General features: G+C 39.4%; 2 protein-coding genes across 2 annotated transcripts in view; one reads left to right on the top strand and one right to left on the bottom strand.

Annotated features, from left to right (window-relative positions):
* Positions 1-2,140, bottom strand: part of obfc1 (oligonucleotide/oligosaccharide-binding fold containing 1) — a 14,447-nt gene extending 12,307 nt beyond the window's left edge. Inside the window, exon 1 of the mRNA XM_015397369.1 lies at positions 1,914-2,140. Coding sequence (XP_015252855.1) covers positions 1,914-2,046 — 133 coding nt within the window. The 5' untranslated portion in view covers positions 2,047-2,140. The remainder of the gene's footprint in view (positions 1-1,913) is intronic.
* Positions 2,141-4,278: 2,138 nt separating this feature from the next.
* slk (STE20 like kinase) overlaps positions 4,279-23,307 on the top strand; it is a 42,193-nt gene continuing 23,164 nt past the window's right edge. Inside the window, exons 1-8 of the mRNA XM_015397372.1 lie at positions 4,279-4,482; positions 10,074-10,238; positions 15,256-15,304; positions 15,577-15,726; positions 18,181-18,253; positions 20,818-21,012; positions 21,085-21,166; positions 22,957-23,088. Coding sequence (XP_015252858.1) covers positions 4,333-4,482; positions 10,074-10,238; positions 15,256-15,304; positions 15,577-15,726; positions 18,181-18,253; positions 20,818-21,012; positions 21,085-21,166; positions 22,957-23,088 — 996 coding nt within the window. The 5' untranslated portion in view covers positions 4,279-4,332. The remainder of the gene's footprint in view (positions 4,483-10,073; positions 10,239-15,255; positions 15,305-15,576; positions 15,727-18,180; positions 18,254-20,817; positions 21,013-21,084; positions 21,167-22,956; positions 23,089-23,307) is intronic.

Here is a 23,307-nt window from a genome sequence, read left to right on the forward strand (position 1 = left end):
AAAAAAAGTGAATTAGGAAATTGCCTATATACCGAACTGAACAACTGTTGTTCTCGACTTCAAAAACCCTTAAGATTTTAAAATGGAAAGTTTTTCAATTTTTTTTAAATATATTTTTTATTTAAAAATTCAATGTATAACGTGGATGCACAAACATCTCATTTTATTTCAGTGTTAAATTCTGTTTATAGTAACAGATTATAATTAAAAATGTCTCTGGACTTTTACTGGTTGATGATTTTCTTTATTCAGACCCCGCTGATTTTTAATTGGTTACCTCTGCGCTATCAGAACGCTTATAGTATTGAGTGTGTCTCAGCACCCCCCTTCAGTGTCCACCATATTGGGTCAGTCCATTTGCTGCACATGTTCAGGAAGGTCCAAACAAGTTTTCAGATGCCTCTAGTATTTTTATTACAAAAAAGCAACTAGCACCAAATCTAGCAACTTTTTCCTGCTACTGAAGACTTTAAAAGCAGCGACCTCTGCTCTCCAGAGCAAGTAGATTGGTAACCCCGCCTCCTGCTCTCCTCTATCTTGTCTGCTGTCATGATTCATGCAGCCAATATTTCATCCAAATGAAAAATGGAGAACAGATAATCAGATCATGGCTTGTCTACAGTGAAAAGAAGGACTGGTTATTTTCTTTTGCCGTTGCCTTTTTTAAAACACAGGAAGGAGCAATCAGCCAAGTTAGAATGGGCTTAGTGATGGAAAATCTTTGATTCCTTTTGAGACATCATGAAAAGTAAGCTGAGCACATTGCCAATATGAAAAGAAAAGACAACAGAAAACAGAGAGAGGAAAACAGCAAGAAAAGGGATAAGAGGAGAGGGACAAAACCTAGAACAAATATTAAATCTATAAAATTTTAAAGCCAGGCATACACTGTGCGTTTTTTTTCAATCGTTGCACGCAGCTACAGCTCACACTGTACGAAGAAACCCTGCGGTTTTGTCGTACAGTGCGAGTTCACAGCTGACGATGTATGTTCGACACGATGCTCTGATGGGATCTACCAATCTCTACCTGCTCTAAAAACCACGTCGGACTCAGCTTCGCAGTGAGATGGCGCTACTGGGACTCGTCTCTCTGGAAGCCAAACCAGTAGAAGAGGAATATGAAGCTCACTAGAGTGAAACGTGCTGCCTTGGTAATTTGTGCAATTTTGTGCTGAAAGCCCTAAAAAGAAAAGGCGACGACATATTTGGACAAAGACATGGCTGAGCAAAGATGGCTACTACGGTCTGTCAATTTTACAGAAAGAACTCCATTTCACTCGCACACGACGGTTGAGAGAAAAAAATCAAACATGCTTAATTCTCTTCAACCTCACCATTCCTGATCGGGAGGTGGTCATGGAATCTGATCGCTGCTTGTAATTCCCTGTACACTACACAATGCACAATGCACCATCAAACAGTGTAAGCTTGGCTTTAAGCGTTGTCTTCTCAATTAAAAAGGCCCCATGCCTGTCTTTGCCTAGGGCCCCAAATTTCCTAAATCCGCCCCTGAGCTTCATTACAGGGCGTTACTACAGAATCAAGTCACCACCAGTGCAGAGCTTGTCCAGCAGTTGCAGCAGGTGGGTTTGACTGTGTTTCCACTTTAATAATAGAATACTTGTGGGCAACAAGGACAGGAGGAGGAGGAGCATGTGGTTTCTTCCTATTCTTCCAGACAAAATCTGATTTAGATCTGCAGATTCCCACCTATGGTGGAGAACCAAGGTATTCCGTGATCAGATTAGATATGCTGGATCCGTGGTGTGTAGAATCAGAGTAGATTAACCCTAATCTGAACTGACAGTGGCTGAAACAGAAAGCTAAAAACTACTCGATCACATATTGAACGTGGTTTAAAGGTTGCCATTAGTTACCAGGCTGATGTTGAGGTCAGATGGTTGCCTTTACCTGGAATCTGTATGGACTCGGTCATCTGCAGGATGTCTCTGACAAAAAGCCGAGCAAATGCAGAGAAAACCGGGTCGAGTCCCCATAAGATGGAGGGGGGCTCCTCGGCTGGATCCATCGCAGCTGCCTGCATTTCATCATGGAACCAGATTTCCCTTTAAACGGCCGATTTCACATTCCTGTTGCTCAAACTTATGTTGGTGTCACTATGGCAAGCTGGCGCCCGGAGAAAGTCACGTGTGTAGATGGACGCCCAGTAGGAACACTGCGTGTCCGCCATGTTGTGAGTGGCGCGTTTACAGCCAAATACCAGGAAGCGGTTATTTTTAACTAATTCTGGCAAAATGATTTATAATGTTAGAATCATTCTTAATCTTTTGAAAAAATAATATGTGAATCGAAATAAAGTATAGAAAAAATAAGTTCTTATAATAAGCTTAGACTTTTTTTTAACCCTTGAAAATAAACCAAACAGGCTCATTAAAACCTTTCTTTTGCATTTAATTAGAAACCGTGTGAAAGTAAAAATGTAAAAAATTATCTTTCAAAATATAGAAATAGAAATATTTCTAGTAGAACATATATTTTAAAGTGGTGATGAAACTGTTGATTTAAACGGTTTAATAATATCATGACAAAATGTATTTTGTTATAATAATGTTAATACTGCCAATGTTATAATTGCAAATATATATTATATATAAAACAGCTGAAATCGTTATTTAAACAGGATTATTATATAGGGTTATTGCACAGACTATTAAATAGGTATCTATATCGATGGGTATTTATATATCTATAGTTATTACACAGGGTATTTACCTATATAAGATGGCGCCGCAGACGGCAGCCACGGTGTGTTGGTGCGCACTTTTTAGTTTTATTTTACTATTCTATCCTATTTAGTTTTTTGTCTGCACCAACAACACCAAGTCAAATTCCTTGTAAGTGCAAACCTACTTGGCAATAAACTTGATTCTGATTCTATATTGCACAAGTCATTGCCGTTATAGTGCCGCATTAAAAACAATGAAACATTTCTTGACCGATTTATAATCATACATTTTTTGGTTTATAACATAAACCAACAAATAATTTATGATAAATATTACATAGTACACAATTTCTGTATTTAATTAACTTCAGTTAACAAGTAAGCCCTTTATACCTCCAGGCCACCGTACTTTTTTTTTAAGGCTTTTTCAGCTTCTGTCAACCAAACGCCAGTCACAATATGGTGGTAGCGCTGACGTAACACACTGGACGCTCGCTTTATCTATTTATTTATCTTATCACAAAAGCACCCCCCCCCCCAACAATAACTAGTTTATTTAGGTATTTGTGGCAATGTATTGCAATAAGTTAGATTTGCAATATTTAACAATATATAAATTATGTTTCTTTAAGCGCATATGTACAGTACTGAAGAGGATTAGGGCTAATGACAAAATAAAAAGAAATTGAACTGATTTTTAAATATTATTTCAGTTTAATATGGGGGAAAAGTCAGAATTGTGACTTTAATCTCTGCATTATGACTTTTTCAGAAGTCTGACTTGTTCTTATATTATACTGAAATAAAATGTAAAAATTAGTTGACTGTTTTTATTTTTTCAGTGGCCCAAAAATTCTACCGTAGTATCTAGATAAAGTATGGCAGTCGTAGTTTCACCCAAGGTTTTACCGACACAAAGAAGCTCCTCAAATAGACCGTTATAAAACGATAACGATACATTTGTATTTAGTGTCCGAAATTGATAATTCAGACAGCTGTAGTACATTTGTTGGTCTCCCCTGTCAGCTGAGGGCAGCAGACATCCAGGTTGTTTCCTCTCAACTGTCACGGCTCCCGCGTGCACGCGCCCCTGTGTCTGTGCCGTGGACGCGCAGTGGGTCAGTAAATCCGCTACGAGGCAGCAGCCAGTCCCGCTCCGGGAAAAGAGGAGCGTTTTAACGGTTTTAATGATCACCAAACCGCGGATAAACTACGGCCACCGGCTTCCTTTTAGCTGGTAACGCCGTGCTCCGTCGGAAACAGCGTTAGGATTCGGATAGAGCCCGTTTTTATTTTCTTTTGTGTGTGTTTTTGTTGAAGAAAGAGCCAGCAGACAGACTGGGCTGGTATCGAGCCAGTTGGAACAACGACGAGCTTCCAGAAACAGCAACTTCTTGGCAGAGAGAGGAGAAAACACGAATTTATTCAGTCTTTGAATGTTGTGAGACGGTAGAGTTTGATAGGATTATTATTGGATGTGTTTATCAGATGCGTGGAGTGGTCAGTGGGCAGACTGGAGTCAAAGGCTAAGCTAAGGGTTGATCTGAGCTCATGGAAGCGGACTTTATCTGCCTAATGGAGGGGCTTTAAAACTACAACCTGCTCAATTCTCACTGCTTTATCAACGTTCAACCAGAAGACATCATGTCGTTTTTTAATTTCCGTAAGATATTTAAGCTGGGTGCCGAAAAGAAGAAGAAGCAGTATGAACATGTGCGCAGAGATGAGAATCCGGAGGAGATCTGGGAGATAGTGGGAGAACTGGGAGATGGAGCCTTCGGGAAAGTCTTTAAGGTTGGTTTTTGCTCACTTCTCAAAATCCTTTATTTAAACAGATGGCTTTGGTTTCACAACAGGAACGTGAATTTAAAATGAATAAACAGAATTGTCTGTAAACTCAATCACTTGTTTTTTGTTTAGAAGATCCCTTTTTATTTTCCTTTTCTTCTTCTTTTTCACTTTTAAGGTGGAAACTAATTGTTTAAGTTTAAGTCACAGATTTATATATAACCCTAGATAAATAAAAAACAGTGTAGACTTGAAAGGAATAGTCTAATTACATCTTTACTGATCATTTATAGCAAGGTTTATATAAACATATTTATAAATATATTTGTATATATGTATGTACTGTATGTATACATACATATATATTGTGTGTATATATATATATATTTTATAAATATATATGTGTTTATATGTATGTATGTATATGTACATATGTGTGTGTATATATTTTATAAATATGTTTGTGTATATATATATATTATAAATATGTTTATGTGTATATATGTATTTATAGATATATTTATAAATATATATGTGTATATATATGTACATATACACATATACATTTATATATATATGCATATATGTATACATAATCTTTGTTATAAATGATAAGAACTGCTGCATTACCTGTTTGCACAGAAATTATAAGCAAGTAGACAGCCTTATGGTGGAATTGAATAGAATAGAAATACTTTTATTGTCACAAAAAAATAAATATTGGTAAAAATGTGGAGACAGAGAAATCAAAAAGAAATGACTTATCAGAAAGTGGAAAATGATTTGCAGCAATCACTATATAAAACAGTGCGTTTCTTTCAAAATGCAGCTTTTAAGTTAAGTAAAAGTAAAAACCTATTCATAGAATAGTGCAAAAAATAAACACAACAAGCAGCTCTTTGGAAAAACCAAAAAGCTCCCAGAGACGATGAGAAAAAGATGTGCAAATAGACATTAGCACCTGAGAGAGAGAGTAAATGATTCTAGATCAGATCAATAACCTGTGGAACCAGTAGCATGCTTGTTCACACGTTTTAAGTTTATTTGACTGCAACTGAGGTGATAAAGTCTAACGGTAGCTGGAAGGATCTGGGAAAGTGCTCCTTTGAGCATCTAGAACACTTAGATCTCTCCAGCTGTTTGAGTTGGGGGACTTCTACCCACCAGTTAGCTCTGCCATTTATGCACCTTTATTTGCAGCTGCCACCATCAGCGGTTATTGGAATCAGCAAAACCCTGATTTTAGATTAATGCCAATCGCAGTGAATGGGTCAGTTATGAAATGATTTTGGGTAAAACAAACAGAATGGGACATTTATTCATTATACAGGTCAGACATCCATGAGAAGAAAATGAAAGCTAAAAAAGAATTTTATTTTATTAAGAAAATTAACTTTTTGACATGGCTATAAATCCTTCTGTCAAATTAACTTCTTTAGCTTCTTCTTACCCATGTTCCTCATGCTGACATTTTGTTTCCCGGTGAATGAACCTTTTGCTGGTTTTGCTGCCTTTTGGCGTAATGCCACCACAACAACGTTCTGTTTCCACGTCTGTGATTTATGACTCTTTTAATCTCACCACTGTAATAAAATAAATACCTCTTTTACAGTCATGAAATAAAGGGCTTCGGATTGTTTTCTGGATTACTTTCTCTAGATGTAATGTATTCAGATTTCTGTGCTGTCTTGTTTCGAAAGGAACGGAAAATTGATTTAATCCACAAATATGGTTCAAATATAAAATGTTTCCAACTAGGGATGCAAGTTATTGATTCATTAAATTATCTAAAGTTGATTGAACTTATCCATTCATTAATGATTAACTGATAAGCCGCCATTTGGAAAAAAAAGTTTTATCTTTACAAATTTAAAAGTAATACTGCATCAATACGATTTAAGAATTTATTGTGCCAACTGTATTAAATACTAACTGAATAAACAAAAAAACTTTCACACATTATTAAATTGATGTATAAGATATAACTAAACCTTTTAGGTTATTGCATTATTACAACGATGATGGAACAAGTGTAACAGTTATAATTTCCAATGTAAAGATGTGAACTCGCACTAATAGACAGCCAGGGTATGTCGCTCTGACGTACTGTCAGACTTTGCTTCAATGAAGTGGATGTAAATTATGATGCTGCTCTCTGTGCAGAGAGAGATACACTCACCGGCCACTTTATTAGGTACCCCATGCTAGTAACGGGTTGGACCCCCTTTTGCCTTCAGAACTGCCTCAATTCTTGGTGGCATAGATTCAACAAGGTGCTGGAAGCATTCACCAGGGAGTTTGGTCCATATTGACATGATGGCATCACACAGTTGCCGCAGATTTGTCGGCTGCACATCCATGATGCGAATCTCCCGTTCCACCATATCCCAAAGATGCTCTATTGGATTGAGATCTGGTGACTGTGGAGGCCATTTGAGTACAGTGAACTCATTGTCATGTTCAAGAAACCAGTCTGAGATGATTCCAGCTTTATGACATGGCGCATTATCCTGCTGAAAGTAGCCATCAGAAGTTGGGTACATTGTGGTCATAAAGGGATGGACATGGTCAGCAACAATACTCAGGTAGGCTGTGGCGTTGCAACGATGCTCAATTGGTACCAAGGGGCCCAAAGAGTGCCAAGAAAATATTTCCCACACCATGACACCACCACCACCAGCCTGAACCGTTGATACAAGGCAGGATGGATCCATGCTTTCATGTTGTAGACGCCAAATTCTGACCCTACCATCCGAATGTCGCAGCAGAAATCGAGACTCATCAGACCAGGCAACGTTTTTCCAATCTTCTATTGTCCAATTTCGATGAGCTTGTGCAAATTGTAGCCTCAGTTTCCTGTTCTTTGCTGAAAGGAGTGGCACCCGATGTGGTCTTCTGCTGCTGTAGCCCATCTGCCTCAAAGTTCGACGTACTGTGCGTTCAGAGATGCTCTTCTGCCCACCTTGGTTGTAACGGGTGGTTATTTGAGTCACTGTTGCCCTTCTATCAGCTCGAACCAGTCTGGCCATTCTCCTCTGACCTCTGGCATCAACAAGGCATTTCCACCCACAGAACTGCCGCTCACTGGATGTTTTTTTCTTTTTCGGACCATTCTCTGTAAACCCTAGAGATGGTTGTGCGTGAAAATCCCAGTAGATCAGCAGTTTCTGAAATACTCAGACCAGCCCTTCTGGCACCAACAATCATGCCACGTTCAAAGTCACTCAAATCACCTTTCTTCCCCATACTGATGCTCGGTTTGAACTGCAGGAGATTGTCTTGACCATGTCTACATGCCTAAATGCACTGAGTTGCCGCCATGTGATTGGCTGCTTAGAAATTAAGTGTTAACGAGCAATTGGACAGGTGTGCCTAATAAAATGGCCGGTGAGTGTATGTGCTGCTAACTGCTTTTAAGCAGGTGGGTCTGGTTGTGGTTGATCTCAACAGAATGTTTTAAACGTGGCTCTAAGAAGTGTTTTAACTTTTCTATCCTGTGCTAACTGCTAGCATGTCTTGTATTATGTTAATAGAAGTTATGCCCTCCACTTTTCAGTCATCACCTCATTGCCAAAGTGCTCAAAATTGAATACATTAAAGGTGCTGTAGGAGATGTTGGAAAAAACGGTTCCAGCAAGCTATTTTTTGAATATACCCAACCATGCCTCTCCCTTCAGACCACCCCTTGAAACCACGCCTTCAAAACATATGAACATGCACACTGTCTGCAGAGCTGATGCACCGATGCAGAGCGCTATGATCACTCCTCTGAAACTGTTTATTAACGCATGCATCCTCGCATGGTGCATGCGCCATCTTTGTTGTGACAACAAGTCCGATAATGCCCATATCCCATAATGCCTTGTGAGGATTGGTCTTGCAAAGTATTCTGGGTGTCACTACTCAATCCATACCATCCATACCATCAGCTCATTTGCGCATCCAGATAAACATCCTGGTCACCCTCGATTTTATTTGGTAAAAAAGACCTAAATGACATTTTCCCTTCCCCAAAAATAGTAAGCATACCAAAATATATTGCGTTAAAGGTTAGTAATGTATTTCCTGAGAAAATAAATGCCTCAAAATCCTTTCTGTTTTATCACTCTTTGCCAAATCTGCACCAGAAATGGGATCCCATTCTATTTCTGTGAGCTAACTTTTTCGGCTTTGGATTCAAACTTAAATCTACTCTTTCTGAGTTTTATGTTTCCCTCTCATGTTAACATTATGGTATATAGTGCGTAATCTAAAGAAGGAAACAACTAAAAGGCAGATAAACATGGTTTAATCAGATTTTGCCAGACTGCCTTGAGCATGTCCCATGATTATGTCAGAGAAGCAGTTTAATGAAGAAAAGCATCAAAATTGTCTCAGAAAACTCATAAAACATTTTTTAAAGATGTGTATTAGCGTTCTTTAGTGAGTTAAGGATAGAAATAAATAATTTTAGTACCATATTACGTATTTAGGGAAACCCGGGTGTATATCTGTTCGTGCATGCGCAGATCAGATCGTGCTTCTGGGTCGGATCAGTAGTGACACCGGGATATATCTGCTCGTCTAGTGACCACCGATGATCACAACTTTTAAAGGTGCATTTTGGGATATTCAAGTCCACTACTTTTTCATCAACTCGACGTTTAGACACTCATCTAAAATGGCATAACTGCTATATGGTGCCCTATATAGTGATTAGGGCTGACATTTGGAGACAGCTACTGTCTAGTCTTTCTTCTGATGCCCGTCTGTCTGCTTACTCAGCTAGCAACCGTTAGCTTGGTAGAGTTTCATGAACAGAAGCCCATCATTTGGTGGATCTGAGTTCAATCATTCGGATCTAATTCATTCTTTTCTTTTTTAAGAAATCTATTTCATAATAACGAGCAGGGAATTTTACTTGTATTCAGTTTTATACAGTTTCTTAAATTAAATAGCGCCCCTTTAGCCATACAGCACGGCTAAAGGGTACTACTTAGATAAACTGTGAATAATCCAGAAAAAATAATAATAAAATCACATCCCTCAATTCTGTTTCTTGTCCAACAACTTCAGCCCTCCACTTAATAGAAGGCCCTGAAGTGGAAAGCTTTACAGTTTATATTGATAGTAGATGATATTATAAAGCACGACTGGGTCTACCTCACAGGGAGACTCGCACTGTGACCTCAGTCAGCAATGGGAGTTTATTAGGTCTTAAATGGCATTCATAGCTCATTGTGGAAGTCCAGGAAGGGGCTGCTTCCTATATCGCAGCAGCGACTTCATCGAGTGCATCCTGTCTGCAGAGGAGCCCAAACAGTCAGAAGAAATGTCAATTTTTACTCCCTTCATAACACGTTATTAACATCTCTACCTAATTAAAGCACAGCAAGGGTTTAACCCTCCTATTACAGTCCTATCAGTGCAGATGGGGCTTAGTCTGTGTTTATATTTTGTTTTGTACCTTAATAAACTGTTATTACAAAGTAAAAAAAAAAAAAAAACATTGAACAAAAGGCAGGGCGCCTCACTCAGGTTTGATAAAGAAAAGATTAAATGTTTTTATTAAATTCAGTGCAGGATTTCATTGAGATTTTTTATTTTTTAACCTCCAGGCTCAGAACAAGCAGACGGGGGTCCTGGCTGCTGCCAAAGTGATCGATACAAAGACGGAGGAGGAGCTGGAAGACTACATGGTGGAGATCGACATCCTGGCCTCCTGCGATCATCAGAACATCGTCAAACTGCTGGACGCTTTTTATTATGAGAGCAAACTATGGGTGAGTGTGAGGGAAGTCGTTATCAGCAGTGGCTTTGGAAGCATTTGATATGTGGGGAGGGGGCACACTGGCTAGAGGAGGAGAGGCTAAAGTGTGGCTTACCAGCTATGTGCTGCTTTTATCTCCATACTCTGGCTCATAGCGACTCTATTGGTCTGCTGAGGTTCTCATATTTGGGCAAAATGTTCAAAAGCTCTTTAAGGCAACCAGTGAGTTCATAGGAATCAATGCAAGCGGACATGAACTACTTCCTTCCATCCATTTTCTGTCATTCTTAATGCCAGCTGGGGTCGCAAGGGGTGCTGGTGCCTTTTCAGCTTTCTACGGGTGCGAGGCGGTTGAACTACTTCCAAAAAGTTGAATTTATTTAAGTCGTAGGGAAGCGGCTGTTCCCAAGTTGTATTTCCGAATTCTCCCTAGTTGTCCCCTACTTTACACGAGTGAATACAGTGAATGTGATTGGTCGATTATCAAGAGGGCAGGATTGTTGTGGCGGAAGGTTATGTTAACATGCTTATCCCAATTTACAAGTCTATAAAACTAATGTGACCACAGGAGAATGACCAAAATTATCTTACAGATGTTTTATCATATTTATTAAGGAGTTCAGTCCATATCTCCAACATGTAGATAAAATGATGTGAGATAAGCCCAGTTTAGTGCAGGTACCTGTTCACCGGGCCTCCTCCGTCTGTCGTCCCCCTACCACCTTCACTTATCGGTTATAGCTGATCTAGGCTGCTTTCTGACAAAAGTCCACTCCTGATTAACTCATAATATCACAGGACAGGCATGGTCAGGCCCCCTCTGCTGCTGCTTGTTTATCCTCCCTGCAAAAACAATCTAGAAATACATAAACATTTCTTAAATTAAGTGTATTTCCCCTTTATTTGAGTATGTAAATAAGATGATTTGCCAATAGAATTAACAGTTTTGCTCCTAAAATAAGATAATTAGATAATATGTACTTGAAATAAGACACATTTACCACCTAAATTCAAGAAAAAGGGCACTTATTTAAGGAAAAATGTCTTATTTAAATTTTTTGCAGTGCTTTGCTGTGTGATCAGCTGTTCCAAACAGCCATTTTAATAATTAATTGTTATGAGCAACAAGCTCAGGTCACTACCTTACTAAGAGAATATATGAAACATGTTTTTTATCATTGTCAGATGTTAAAATGTGGGACAGGTGGTCTGTAACGGGACTGTCCCTGGATCTGGTCACCCTAACATTAGTAGTGTTAGAACTATATTCAATAGATTTCTCTTCATTTATTAAAAGGCTATGGAAAAAATGTTTTTAGGAAAAGCTACAGGTAGGGAGATATCAAAGGGACCGGCGTTACATGTTACAAGGGCCATGCCCCACCCCTGCACACACACCCACACATAGTTATTGCGACACCACGGTTATCAGACATCATAAACAGCAGCAACAGGGGGGAAAGTCATTTTCAAAGGTAGCGTTGTGTTTTTAATGTGAACTTATTTTTGGTAATTCTGCAGGGATGATACGATAAATTAATTCTGAGATTGGTAGAAAGAAGGTTCTGGTCAAACAGTCAAACAGCTATTAATGCTGAAAAATCACAATTTCCATGATGCTTCCTATCGGTTCTCGAATTTCGATTCTTTTAAAGTCGCAGGGAAATCATATTTAACTAAAAAATCTTTTCTATAAAAAAAAAATCCTGTCTTAAAATCTGTGGGTTTTTTTTCGTTATCTCATACAGGCCAGTTAGTTATACGTCAGCCGGAAAACCTAAATTCGGCCGATCATATTTCAACGGTCATCTGTCAATCAAATTTTTTCGGTCATAGCATCTTGATTCATATGTCGCAGCTAATATACGCAACGGTTGAAATAAGAAATAAGAATCATTTACTATACCATTGAGTTCTGTCCAAGTGTTCACAGGGACGTCTGTGTCTTCGGCAGGCGTAGAACTAAGATGTTATGTTGTGTCGTTTCTAAGTCACCAATTTAGTGCTACTTGGTCCCAATGGAATTTCCCATTTGGAACCTACTAGCTCTAAGTTACTAACTGGTTAGCATGATGCTTCCGACAAACTGGCCACAACCCAACTTTCTTGCGAACCTTCCCCCACAATAATTCTGCCCCCTTTAAAATCGACCAATCACATTCGCTTTATTTACTCATGTAAAGTCGTGCACCACTCAGGAGAATTCTGAAATGCAACGGTTGGAACAGCCGCTTCCTTATGACTTTAAGAAGAACCATGAAGGTTTCCATATTTTAAATGATCCGGCGCCCAACCCTACTAAGGAACTGGCAGAGTGAACCTACAGAAATCCAAACAGGAACTTGGATGTTGTCAGGATAAACCAACCCACCAGCACCTTAGCATGCAGATTGTTTGATCTCCGCTAACTTAGTGACATCTCCCACTGAAACGACAGGTTATTTTAGAAACTGGATAGCACTTCATTTTGTCCTAAAGATGCTAGAATGAATGGTTTGCCACTGTGGAAGGTCAAACTGAGAGATCCGTCCCAAATAAGACAAACTTCAGGTTGCAGGTGCTGACATTAGGTGTTAGTATGTGAATATCCACTGTCTGTTTTCTAAATTGGTCCAGAACTATGTCGTTAGCTTGCATCATCCGGGGTCTGATGTAAAGTTGTTGCAAAATAACGTTCTTGCTGCATTATGGGAAAAAATGTGGTTAAAGTTCACATGAGCTGCAAGAACAAGCAGCTTTAAGAGCTGTTAATCATCATACCAGTTTGTAATCTGTCCCCTCTGCAAATGAGACCTTTGTTGTTTTTTTTACTTGCAGATGTTCAGTAAAAGCATTTATCTTTTTGCTTTTCAGTCTCAGTTTGATGTTGTACAGTTTGTTCCTTTGGATAAAAGTAAAGCCTGAGAGGTTAGCTAAGCTATGGGGAGTTACCCAGCTCCGTCCAGCCCAGTCATTTACAACCTGATTTGTCTAATCATGCAAATAATTGGAGCTGGTTGAGTTAGAGGGCAGGTACTGGAGCAGGGGTGCTTAGTGTGACACAGAAACATCACACTGCACCTTCTGTAAGTTAGCAAACGTCTGAAAAGCTGTTCTGGACGTTACAAACTATGGTGATCAGATAGGTTTTTAATTTCACTGTGCTGTGCTGAGCACTCTGCCCCTTTCCTCCTCATTGTCCTCTGAACAATGAGCTCAGTCTGATGGAGGTAGATTTTATATCATCCGCCTGTGGCACCTGTTCATGCAAAGAGGAGACACATTCCAGGACATTTCCTTCTCCTGATGAAAGACTTTATTCTGTAAAAAAAAAACAGGAGGTGACAACTGCTACTGATCTGCATTTCCTCTAAATGTCTGTCATTCCTGTTGTTGTTTTCTGCCATAACGTCCCGGTGGCATAACCTTAAACCACATCTGCCCTCTTTGTACCACATGAATGATTAGAAAGTCAGCGGTGCGCCATTCTGAATGAGGTTTGTGTCAAATAAACAAGTGGGAGAGGAAGCCGCGGCCCTGGCCTGCGGTTCCTCTGTGCACTGTTGAAAAAGCTCTGTGGGGGCCATTGTGCGATAGCAGAGCCTCTAAAACAACAGCACGCCTACTGAGAAACACTAGAACCGTGTGCACGTCGAACGGCCAAGAGCGCTCCAAGACCTGGGGCATTATATGGCCCTGAGGGGCTTTGTTGTTGGAAGTGGAGCAGTCCTGAAAAGCTCAACAGCACTAAGGAATTCAACTAAAACTTTTCTTTTTTTGTTGCTTTTCAGAGTTGGTCACTTTCTATTTTAAAAGCCGTCTGACCGGATCAAATACTTAGGCAAATTTGTGAAGCCAAGATTGTTTCTCAATGGTTTCTAATTTTGCAGAAGTGCAACTTTGCTTCTCTTTTAATCAGATAATAACACCCACAAATATTTCCCAATCTCAATCTGGCCAGAAAACTGTGTTGTAACCCTGCTGTAGAGGATTATAAAGAGACTCCAGATGCTACACGCGGTGCTCCGTTCATAGATACCGTAATCCTATTTACAGAATAAGGCCTGAGGTCTGGCACAGTGGAGCTGTTGTAAGAAACCCTCTCCTCAATGTGGCCTCAATCCTCTTACGTCAGCCGCCAAGCTGAAGCTTCTAAATGCCTTCAAGATTTTTTTCATTCACAGATGCTGGGCGGGGGCTTCTTTCTCACATTGTTTTAACCGGTGATTAGTCTGCTTTCGTTTAGACCTGGCACAGAAGTGTTCTTGGAAGAGCTGAATGTTTGTGTCTGAAACTAGGAAACCTTTAAGGCCCCGTGGTTTAGCTACGTTATAATCACAGAGAATCTTCTCTTTCTCCAGTGCATTTCTGCACTACTTATGGCTCCCCAGAAGAAGAACATCCCAGTTTTCTTTGGTTTACTGTTGGGTTATATTGAGGGTAGGATATAAAAACAGACTAATTAAAGCAGCACTAAGTTAGAAGAAGTCCGCTCAGCGAGGAATAATCAATGGATCATTGTTTATACCTAAAACTAATACATTCGCAGAGATTTCAGGAATTTAGTTAATCAGTAAAAAAAAATAAAAATAATAATTTTTGTCGCAATCACTGAATCTGAGCATGTGGTGCCGTCACGATTACGCTTCTGTTCCAACTGACCCATATTTATGCTGCATTCTCACCAAGTCCACACTTTTCTGGGTTCTTCTCAAGAACATACTTGGCGAGGACATGAGTCCGTACTTGCGTTATTGTGATAAACAGCAAAAATGTAGACAAATATAACAAACTGTCACCATCCTGAATGCTGAATGCAGAGGATCGTCTGTCTCTGGTACCGTCAGGAAAACATTGTTTCTGAAAACATTTATACGCTCACCTCCATGGCTTAGTGCCACCGCTGGTGGAATAAAGCTCTGCTGGTGCTGTTAAAGTGGGGAAAAGGTCAGGTCTCATGTGCTCTTCATATGCTTCTATTGGAAATAAAACATGTGCTGCAAGTTTGGAAAATGAATCCAGTCCTGTTCTCTTTTTCCTCTCATTGGCAGATCCTCATTGAGTTCTGTGCTGGAGGCGCTGTGGACGCTGTCATGCTCGGTGAGTCAGCACTTCCCACTTTGTATCTACTGTATTTCACCAAGAGGGAAACTACTCAAACTGTATTTCTAACCAGCAAAGAAAGTAAATGAAAAGGCAATTTACTACCATCTAAAGACATCAGCAGACCACCCACATGCTATCCCCCCCCCATTCTCCAAGGCACTGATTGTGGTTTAAGCCATATTACCACCTATAATTAGGCTGCATTAGTGTTCCCTGCTGAAGGAAATGTAAAGCAGGTTTATGTAAACCTTTCCTCTTCCATTCAGAACTGGAGAGACCTCTGACTGAGCCTCAGATCAGGGTGGTGTGTAAACAGACTCTGCAAGCGCTCGTCTACCTCCATGAAAATAAAATCATCCACAGAGACCTGAAGGCCGGGAACATCCTCCTCACTCTGGATGGGGATGTAAAGCTGGGTATGTCCACATTTAACCATTACTTATATGCAGGTTTTAGAGGGAAAGCTATGGGTGCTGTGGTGCAGCTTTTCTCAAACAATCATCAGATTATTTTATCTCCAAGTTGGGAACACACAAAGTAACATCAACTGTTTAGGCAGTGGCGGCTGGCCAATAGAGGGCGCTTGGGCACCGCCCCACCCGCCCAATGACCCTTATTAAGACATAAAAAAAATATTGTTTTTTTCTAATTTTATTTTTAATTAATATGTAAAGTATTTCAAAATATATTGATATATATTTTTAGATGTGCAAGATAAATATTTAATGTTTAATGATTAGTAGAGCGTCATTCCATTTTTCGTTGGATCGATGACGGATTTCCGCCCTAGGGCACAAAAATCTTTGCCCATTGACTCTCATTAAAATTTGTAAATGCGCAGTAGCTCCTCTGCAATACAGAGGTATAGGAGGGCTGTGCGCCAAGGTGTAAGGAAGTGTATTTGCTTACCACCTCCTGCCACAGCGCAGGCGTGTCGCGGGTGATTGACAGGTCGAGTCGCATTAGAGAGAGAGAAATGGCGCAAGAAACGTCCTTTTCCAGGACCTGGTGTAGCTACAAGGCTTAGCTAACTGCAAACAGCGAGGCTAAGGCTTTATTCTGCTGCTTACCCAGTATGGATAAAGATGGGTTGGACTGATTTGAAGCACTTTTTAGAAAAGGCAAAGAAATATAAACAATCTGGGATTCACATGGAAAATAATTTAATATAGTTGACTTTTTCTTGATGTTTGTTAGTTTGCATAGTTTTGCATAGTTTCTCTTAAATAAACACATTCTCAGAAAATAAATAGTTTATATATATATATATATATATATATATATATATATATATATATATATATATATATATATATATATATATATATATATATATATATATATATAAAAATATAAAACTGACTAATAGCTTCTCTATTTTTAAACTGGTACATTATTTTTTAGGTTTGTGAAACAATATTGGACCATGCAAAACAAAACTCCACCAGCGCCACTGTGTTTAGGATTAATTAGGGGAGTAGTTCCAACATTTCAGATCCTCTGTCTCACAGAGAAAAAACTCTGCTGTGGTGTCGAATGACATCATATAGATCATAACCCCTGTGCTATACTCAGTTGTTGCAACACTTGTAGTTTTAGCTTTTTATTTTATATTACATGTTAATGAGAGCCCTTAAGGCTGGCTCGCTTCACATGTGGAATGTTTAGCAGGAGACTTTGGCTACGTTCATACTGCAGCCTGAAGTGACCCAAATCCATTTTTCTTTTTGCCCATATGCGACCTGATCTGATCTTTTCATGGCTGTCTGAACAACACAAATCCGATTTTTTCCAATGCGACCCAGGCCACTTGGCTCTGCAATCCTGAATCCGATACAAATCTGATCTTTTCAAATGCGACCTGTCTGTGAACGGCCAGGTCGGAGTCATCCGACCTAAACCTCATATATACTGGACAAAGGTCACTATTATGCGTCTTGCTACGCAAAAGCGGCAAGAAAAACAACAACCATGGCAAATGATGATGCGGAGAGCAGTATTTATATTTATCCATATTGAAAAGATTGTGTTTTTATGGTTGGAAAAGACCGCTAGATGCGCGCCGGTACTACCATCCATGTTTACTTCCAGAAAAAAAGAGCATGCTGGCATGTGACGTCTTTTTGTCCTCTACTGCGCATGCAGGACACTTGCCTTGTATGACTGCAGTTCACTCAGGAGATCACAAACAAGTCGCATAAATTTGGAAATGTGAACGGAACGCAAAAAAATTGGGTTTCACTAAAAAATTGGAATTGAGTATCAAGGCCTGCAGTGTGAACATAGCCTTTGCTTCTTTATCTGTTGCCTGCAGAAGCTACATTGGCTGAAAAGCTGTGATTTGAGAAAAAAAGAGAGAAAAAAACCCAGAGATCACACAACATATTTGGGCGTTATCAAGTCTTTTCCGATTCAAATCCAACATTTATAGAATAAAACATAGCAGAGATATTGTGGTGTACAGCCATCAGAATATTGAGTTTAATGACGACTTTGGGTCTAGACTCCAGCCATTGTCAAGCAAATAAAAAACAGATATTTAACAAAAGCCTCTTTAAAAAGGACAGAATCAATCCCTCTGAGTAAATCTGCAGTGTAACATTTGTACCGTTTAAGACAAGAGCTATAAGATAAAATAAAATGTGACAAAAATTACATCGCTGTTGGTTATGGGTTTGTGGCTTTCCTGTCCGCCATGAGTTGTTTGGAACTGCTGACCACAGAGGACGCTGTAACACAGCCTTACGAGTCGAACAGAGGTGTCCGAGTATCTGCCTGCAGGAACTTCCACACAAGCAATCCTGATTCAGATTAAGCTTTGGTTTTCCTGACTAATTTTATTTTGCTTTTCTCCATCATGTGCCTTTCAGCTGATTTTGGCGTGTCGGCAAAAAACACTAAAACGCTGCAACGGAGGGATTCTTTCATCGGAACTCCTTACTGGTGAGTGTAGGATCAGCTGAAGATGGTTTGATCTTCACTCCTTTAAATTAGAGGGTTTTTTTCCGATTTTAAATGTGAATTATATTATTCCATTGGCAAATGTACATGTTTACCTGTACAAGTCAAAGGAAATTTCAAGAAAAGAATGACTTCGGCCGTTTCTCAATCTGTGTACTTGTGCGTTCTCTTGTGCTCGTGAAACGTCATCATCCTCAGCCCTTGTACTGTTCCAATTCACAAGAGCAGCAGACCAAGAACAGATAAAGTCCCCGGATGTTGTTCTCGCCCCTCCCTCTTTACCCAGCATGCATCAGAGCAGACTTGTCTGTTCTTGAGATTGACAGCTATCGCAGCATGCACTGTGGCAGCAGCAGCTTTCAATGGAGCGCCAAAAGAGAATTAAGTTAAAAGTTATTTTTTCTGTTGCTGTTGTTCAATAAAAGTACATTTTAAGACCATTTTAGGTGAGAACATTATATCTTGAAGCTTCACTTTACTGATTTAAAAAAAAAATTGTCCGAAGTTGAGAGAACTGCGGCAACCAGTGGAGCTCCAAGGCTAACGTCAGCCAGGGCTAACCGCAGCCCGTCTGTAGCAGCCCTCTCTCTGCATAGCTGTGTGTAAACTACCGCTGGCTATGATGGTGATACTTTTTGTTTTATTTGGCAAAATATTCATTTTATTTGTATTTATCTGACTGTGTTAATTATTATTCCCCAACTAAATGAATAAAGTAACAATTTCTTATCTAGAGCGGAGGTCTTTAACAGGGGTCAGCAAACCCCTAGAGGGTCCACGTAGGTATTGCATGGGGGTAGTGAAAGGTTCGGTTGATAAATTTTTTTTTTTTTTTTTATATTCCCCCTGCAATTTTTAACACTAATTGAAAAGTCTTTAAATCCACATTCAACACACTGTAGTAAACAGATAAATGACAATATATATAATTGTCATAACTGTCAGGAATTTTTTTTGCAACGTAAATCTGAAAATTGTTCTATGCTCAGTCACATGTCCAGTTATTACTGCATGTATTCTTCCAGGATTACCTTGTATTTGGGTCCATTTCCCCATCTACTCACACAATGGAAGTGTCTTTGATTCTCTATCTTTATCTGTCTTCCTGATGTCTTTTAGGTCCTTATTAATGGGAATTTTTAAGGTCAATGGTGAGTCTTGGATTTGTTTGACCCTTTTTAATCTTTATGACTCACACATTAGAGAGACAGGAAGACAGAAGGTGGCACTAGGACCAGGGTATTTCATTAATGATCACAAAACAAAAAGAGAAACAGATCGAATTCTACACACACTCTCGCATACATACCCACCCATCGCTAAAATAAAAAAAACAGCCTTGTTTACATTTTCCATTTCTTTCATTTTCTTCAGTATTTTCCACATTTTTGTTCTGAACTTCTCAGAGTCAGAGTCAATCTTTCCATTGCTTATATATTTTTTCTGCATTCAGTTCCTTTTGGAGGATCATTATTTAGACATTTTTTTCTGTCAAGTTGTGTGGAGGTTTGTAGAAGACTAGTGATGTTATGAGATAAACCGAGGCGTGTGTCGAGTAGTGAAGCGGACGTTCCCGCAAAGCGCATATCAAGGCTTGCTTTATATAAGGGAGGGGCCAAAATCGATGACATCCAAAGCCTCGCTACCCCGCCATACCACGTGTAATGCATATCTATCAAGGTTTCTCGATCCCAGTGGAAACCCTGCAAAATTTTCAAATCCAAGTCAGTTTTTCTTAAAATACTTGTATTTCTTTTGCTTTGTTTGGGTAAGTAAAACAGTTTACACAAAGAATAAGATGATTTAAGTTTAAAATAAAGAAGAAAAAAAACATCCAGTATCTTATATGAAGAGTATAATATATAATTATAATTTAAGTTAAAAAAATACTCACTTATTGACAGATCGATTATTCATCGATCATCGAGGGCAAACTGATTTAAATTGATAATATTTCACTTTTTTTAGATCCTCTATTGCATTTGCACAGGTAAAATAAAATAAAAAATAAAATTATTGAATAATATGCAGATGAACTAATATAAATGAGTTGTTTTCTTTTAAATTTAATCAAAACCATTTAATATGTTGGTAAGTTACCTTACTAAAATACTTCACAGTTTAGGGAGGATGAGTTGTGTAGAGTGACAGATAGTAAAAAGTTTTTTGCCTTCAGACCTCAAATTTTGGATTCATCTGAGCAGAGGACCTTCAGGAATGAATAACTGATCAAATCTCCCTCCTGAGCTGTATTTCTGCAGCTTCCCCAGTGCAACAGCTTGTTTTTGGCTGCTTTTCTCATTATATCTCTCCATGCAGAGAAGGACAGCTGTGACTTGGTGGTTTTACAGTTTAGTTGTACCGAATAGCATATATGGAATATATAATTAGATTAATTTACACATGGCTCATACTGTTTACTCACCGCGTGGTCTTTGCTAAAGGCAGGTTCTTTGTTTTATTCTGGGGTTTTCAAATTAAAGAGGCAGAAAACAAAAAGTTGATAATTAAAAAAAAGGTTTTAAGAAGTGACATAAATGTTCCAGGATGGCTCCTGAGGTGGTGATGTGTGAGACATCCAAGGACCGTCCCTACGACTACAAGGCTGACATCTGGTCCCTTGGAGTCACCTTAATTGAGCTGGCACAGATAGAGCCTCCGAACCACGAGATGAACCCAATGAGGGTCCTGCTGAAGATCGCCAAGTCGGACCCTCCCACCCTGATGCAGCCGTCACGCTGGTGAGTCACCGCTGGTGTCTCTGCTCTGAGATGTGCTCCTCTTTGACCCTTCCCGTAATTTACTGCGTTCAGGTCTCCTGAGTTCAGTGATTTCCTGAAGCGCTGCCTGGACAAGAACCTGGACAGCAGATGGAGCGCACCGCAGCTTCTTCAGGTACATTTCTCTGAATGTGTGTCGATCTCTAACACCTGGCCACTTTTAGGCCGCACAGCCCTTTCTCCCCCCACCTCCACCCGTGCACCACCTGCTATCAGAGTATAAGCAGCCCGACACGACATCTGTTTCCCCGCTGAGCCGTCTGCGCTCATCCCTTTGTCCCCGAGCTGACGTCAGCAGAGCAGGCTTTTCTTTTTCCGTCGGCTTTAAGGTGCTCGCTCAAGCCAGAGCCGTTCATTCACTCGCTGTGCAGACAGACAGACAGGTAGGCTGGACGCGTTCTGACTCACACAGCGAATACCGCACGCACAGACGAAGACTCCATGGGCATAAAAATCCAGAACAGTGGTCTGCCACCAATGAAGGTTCTCATATCGAAGAAGCTTCACATCATCAGGCCTGCCATAGAATATGTGCAGCAGATTTCTAAACCAAAGAAGGTGAGTTTTGTCTGGAAACGCAGATCCGCTGTTTAAATCCTGTGTTTTTAACTCTTCAGCTTCAAATGAGATGAGAGAAAGATGGCCGGCAGCTTAAACAACAAGCTGGTCTCGAATAGGGAGTGTTTGAGCTGTTATCAAAGAGTCAGTTTGCATCTCAAACAACGATTAGTCACCAGGGGTCAAGTCGCAGCTCCTTATAATCCTGAACTGCTTTTTAAAAAGTAAAGCTTTTAAAAGTATCTGCACCACGGGACGTTCAGCCCCAAATTAAAACATGGTCATTGTTCTTTGCAAACTCAAACATTTACTGAATGAACAGAAAATCAGGCGGTCTTGTGATTCATTGCTCTGATTCTGCTGTTGCAAAGAGTTGACCGACTGCTGCTACCTGTGAACAGGTTTACTTCTCAGCAGGAGAGAGACACATTCCTCCATTATGCTGCTTCAGAAATAACCTGTTTTCCCTTAGATCCACTTTGAAGATGGTTTTGGTTCTTCTATAACAGATGTTTGTTTGCTGCTGTCAGGTCATTAATCGGGTCTTTCTTCAGTTATTTGGTAGTCTGTAAACAGATCGATGTTCTCTGGAATGCAGCAAATAGGCCCTGCACCACAGAGACAAACATTCCCATAGCATGATGCCTGAAACACCATGCTTTATCGCTGGGGTTGTCTGCATGCTAGTAGCTCACTTTAGATCTTCTTTACTGATCTTTGGCATATCGACTGTTCAAATCATCCCAGTAATGTTTTTGTTTTGTTTTTTTGTTGCTTTTTTGTTTCTATTTTTCAGCATTTCAAATCTTTTTAGGTAAGGTTGGTTAAATGGGACAAAATAAAATAAAGATATACAGCATGAAACAGGAGTAAATGTATTATGAAAAAGATAAATGTCCCATTAACTTATAAAATGTAAAGGTAAACAACATTAAATTATTAATTTTTACCATTTAAATTATGACATTAATTAGACAAAATTAGTTTATTTGCATTTTTTTTTTATTATTATTTCACTCTATTTATTTTATGGTGCCTGGGCAGCAAACTTATATAATTTTTGTTGGTAATAGCTTTTTAAAAGCTTTTTTATTATGTATTGAATAAATAAACATTATTTTTAATTATTACATTAAAAAGGTACATTTAATTCAGAAATTGTATATTTATTTCTGTTTATATTTATTGGTACATTTTTAAATAATATAATTTTGTCCCCCTTTAACCCTCCAAAAATTGCTGATCATTCTTTCATTTTCTGCAGTTTTTTTTTCTGCATCTTCAGTTTTTATTAAAACACAGCTGTTCTGAATGAAGCGGATTGACCCTTTTTGTCGTTTTCTGCAGCATTCGTTCATCTCAACTGTAACTGACAGTCGTCCTCTGAGGGAACTGATCGCTGAAGCAAAGGCTGAGGTTACCGAGGAGATTGAAGAGCACAAAGAGGAAGAGGAGGAGGAAGAAACTGAAGCACATCTGGTGAGTAGATCCATCCATCCATCCGTCCGTCCATCCATCCAACAATCCATCCATCCAACAATCCGTCCATCCGTCCGTCTGTCCATTCGTCCGTCCATCCATCCAACAATCCATCAATCTATCCATCCATCCATCCGTCCGTCTGTCCATTCGTCCGTCCATCCATCCAACAATCCATCAATCTATCCATCCATCCATCCGTCCGTCTGTCCATTCGTC

Source organism: Cyprinodon variegatus, unplaced genomic scaffold, assembly GCF_000732505.1.
Source record: "Cyprinodon variegatus isolate N-32 unplaced genomic scaffold, C_variegatus-1.0 Scaffold858, whole genome shotgun sequence".
NCBI lineage: Eukaryota > Metazoa > Chordata > Actinopteri > Cyprinodontiformes > Cyprinodontidae > Cyprinodon > Cyprinodon variegatus.